This window comes from Asterias rubens, chromosome 14 (genome assembly GCF_902459465.1).
Source record: "Asterias rubens chromosome 14, eAstRub1.3, whole genome shotgun sequence".
Lineage (NCBI taxonomy): Eukaryota > Metazoa > Echinodermata > Asteroidea > Forcipulatida > Asteriidae > Asterias > Asterias rubens.
In genome coordinates, this window is record NC_047075.1 from 13,888,205 (window position 1) to 13,890,511 (window position 2,307).

The 2,307-nt window shown below is 41.7% G+C and overlaps 1 protein-coding gene across 1 annotated transcript; it reads right to left on the reverse strand.

Moving 5' to 3' along the window:
- Nucleotides 1-571: 571 nt before the first annotated feature.
- Nucleotides 572-2,086, reverse strand: LOC117299196 (piggyBac transposable element-derived protein 4-like). The gene has a single exon (XM_033782656.1). It carries the CDS (start codon nucleotides 2,084-2,086, stop codon nucleotides 572-574), a length of 1,515 nt encoding a protein of 504 aa, XP_033638547.1.
- Between the last annotated feature and the right edge of the window lie 221 nt (nucleotides 2,087-2,307).

A 2,307-nucleotide genomic window follows, 5' to 3' on the forward strand; every position in this document is an offset into this window, starting at 1 on the left:
CATTGTTTTGGTCAGTCCACGCATGTCCAAACCTAAATCAAATTAGGAATAATAATGTAAATAACATGAAAGCAATAGTTCTGTTTCATTCTAAAATCACAAATGTTTGCAAAATAAAACTGGCATTTTATAACGAGATGTACATGAGATTGCACTTAGCTTGATCAGTAAAATTTGAAAAGTGTAAAACGATTATATAACATACAATGTGCAATGTCTAAATAAACTAAAACATCCAACCAATATTGCATTTTTTACTCAATAAAGACGTATTACTATTACATCAACAAATTAGGAAAAATAAAACAAGTTGTTTTGCTATATATTTTGTTAGGTAGCACATTGTTTTTATAAGTCCAAGGACCGAAAACATAAACAATTCAACTTCAAGATTGATAAATAACATGAAGTCATTGAACAAAAGCATAATGTAAACAATGATGACACTTGTTTACTAAATGGTTTCAAAAGAAAGGTACCCTTCAGAATGCTTACTGCTCAATATTCAAAGGAAAGAAAACACAATTAAAAAATTCACACACAGTTGCAGGTGGATCTGCAAAATAACTGTTCAATGCAAGTTAGTGTGGTAGCGTGCAAAGCATGGTACTGCACACATTGGACGATCGCATTTAGTGCAGCATATTTTTGTTTGTTTTCGCCCGCCCTTCTTCGAGCGGTCGCTACACACGATACAGTCTGGGTAGCCAGCAGCACGGCCAGGGAAATGACCACGGTCTGTGAGCCGTGCGGGCAAGTTTTCCCTTGTCGATCGTCTTCCTCGACGCGTTTGGTCACGATCCCAGCCTTCAAGAAGTCCTCTGATGACTGCCTGTCGAAACTTCAGTGACGTAAGTTTGATGTTGTCGGGAATACTTGTGTAGACGATGTGTGCGTTCACCATGCATACCTCAAGAAGATGGAAAAAAACTCGTTTCCACCACTTGACGCTTCTGTGACCGTGATTGTAATATTGGAATAACTGGTCGGCTGGGTCGGTTCCTCCCATAAATTTATTGTAGTCATCAATTGAGTTCGGCTTGATAACTTCGCGGTGTCCATTTTCACCATGACGACACCGTACACGCTTGTTCATGGTGGTACAATTACCAACAGTGGTGAGGACATTGACACATTTCTTGTCAAACCAAGAAATACAAAGTTGTCCTGCCTTACTGTGGAAAATAGGGGCATCTCCTTTCTTCAGCTTGTTTTTCTTTGGATTTGCAATTTCTGGCAGGCCCTTACTTGCGTATTTTACTGTTCCACAACACCCGAATCCAAGTTGTGTCAATTTCAAAAACAATGCCGGGCTTGTGTAATAGTTATCACAATATATGGTGTGACCTTTGTTCTCAAAACCTTTGATAAGGTCCAGAATGACATGCCCACTCACGTATAGGTCCGTTGGATGGTCTTGAGATGGGTCAGGTTGAAGAAGACGGGGAGCGACGGCGGGGTAGTCCCGGTGACCGGTGTAAAGTTGCCATGCACATGTGTATCCCGTTTTCGATTCATTCAGTGAAAACGCTTTCATGCCCCATTTTACCGGTTTCTTTGGCATGTACTGTACAAAACTCAGTCGTCCCTTGAAACTGAGCATACTTTCATCCGGCGAAAGCTGTTGTCCAGGATTGTAGGCGGAATAAAATGCTGGTAGCGTGATATCGAGGAACGGCTGAAGTTTGACAAGTTTGTTACGAGGAGCCTGGGGTCGACGAGGGGCAAGATTATCAGCAAGATGCAAGAACCGCAAGATGGCCTGAAACCGATTACGGGGCATAATTGACGGGAAAAATCGGTTTATCAACATCTCGGATGTGGCCCAGTACATATGGTATTGTGGCATTCTCTTTATTCCCATGGCAAGAAGGATTGCAACAAATGCCTTCATCTCATTTATGTTTGTGGGATTGTTCGCCCAATGATATGTACCTGGTTTAGCCTCCATGAACTGGTTTGCATACCTGTTCGTTTCAGTTGCAAGGAGATCCCAAACAGCAGCAGTGAAATATAAGTAGAAAATCTCCACTGGAGAAAAGCCACTGTAGTCTGCATTTGGTCCTTTGGATCCAGTAAATGGCATTGGTGGGGGCCTGAAGTTGTTTGGGAAAAGTTTCCGTATGGCGCCACCACTTTTTCATTCGATATGAAATAATATAGTATCTAATTTACCTCAATGATATATCCCTTTTTGTAAAAATGAGTGAAAAAGTGGTGGCGCTATACGGAAAGTTATCCGTTGTTTGTTTCAGACCACCCCTCACGGAAATTCGGTGGCTTTTGGCCTCTTGGGCGACCACCACC

What these genes read in the sequence shown, in the direction of transcription:
- LOC117299196 (XM_033782656.1), bottom strand. Translation starts at nt 2,086, where the DNA reads ATGCCATTTACTGGATCCAAAGGACCAAATGCAGACTACAGTGGCTTT.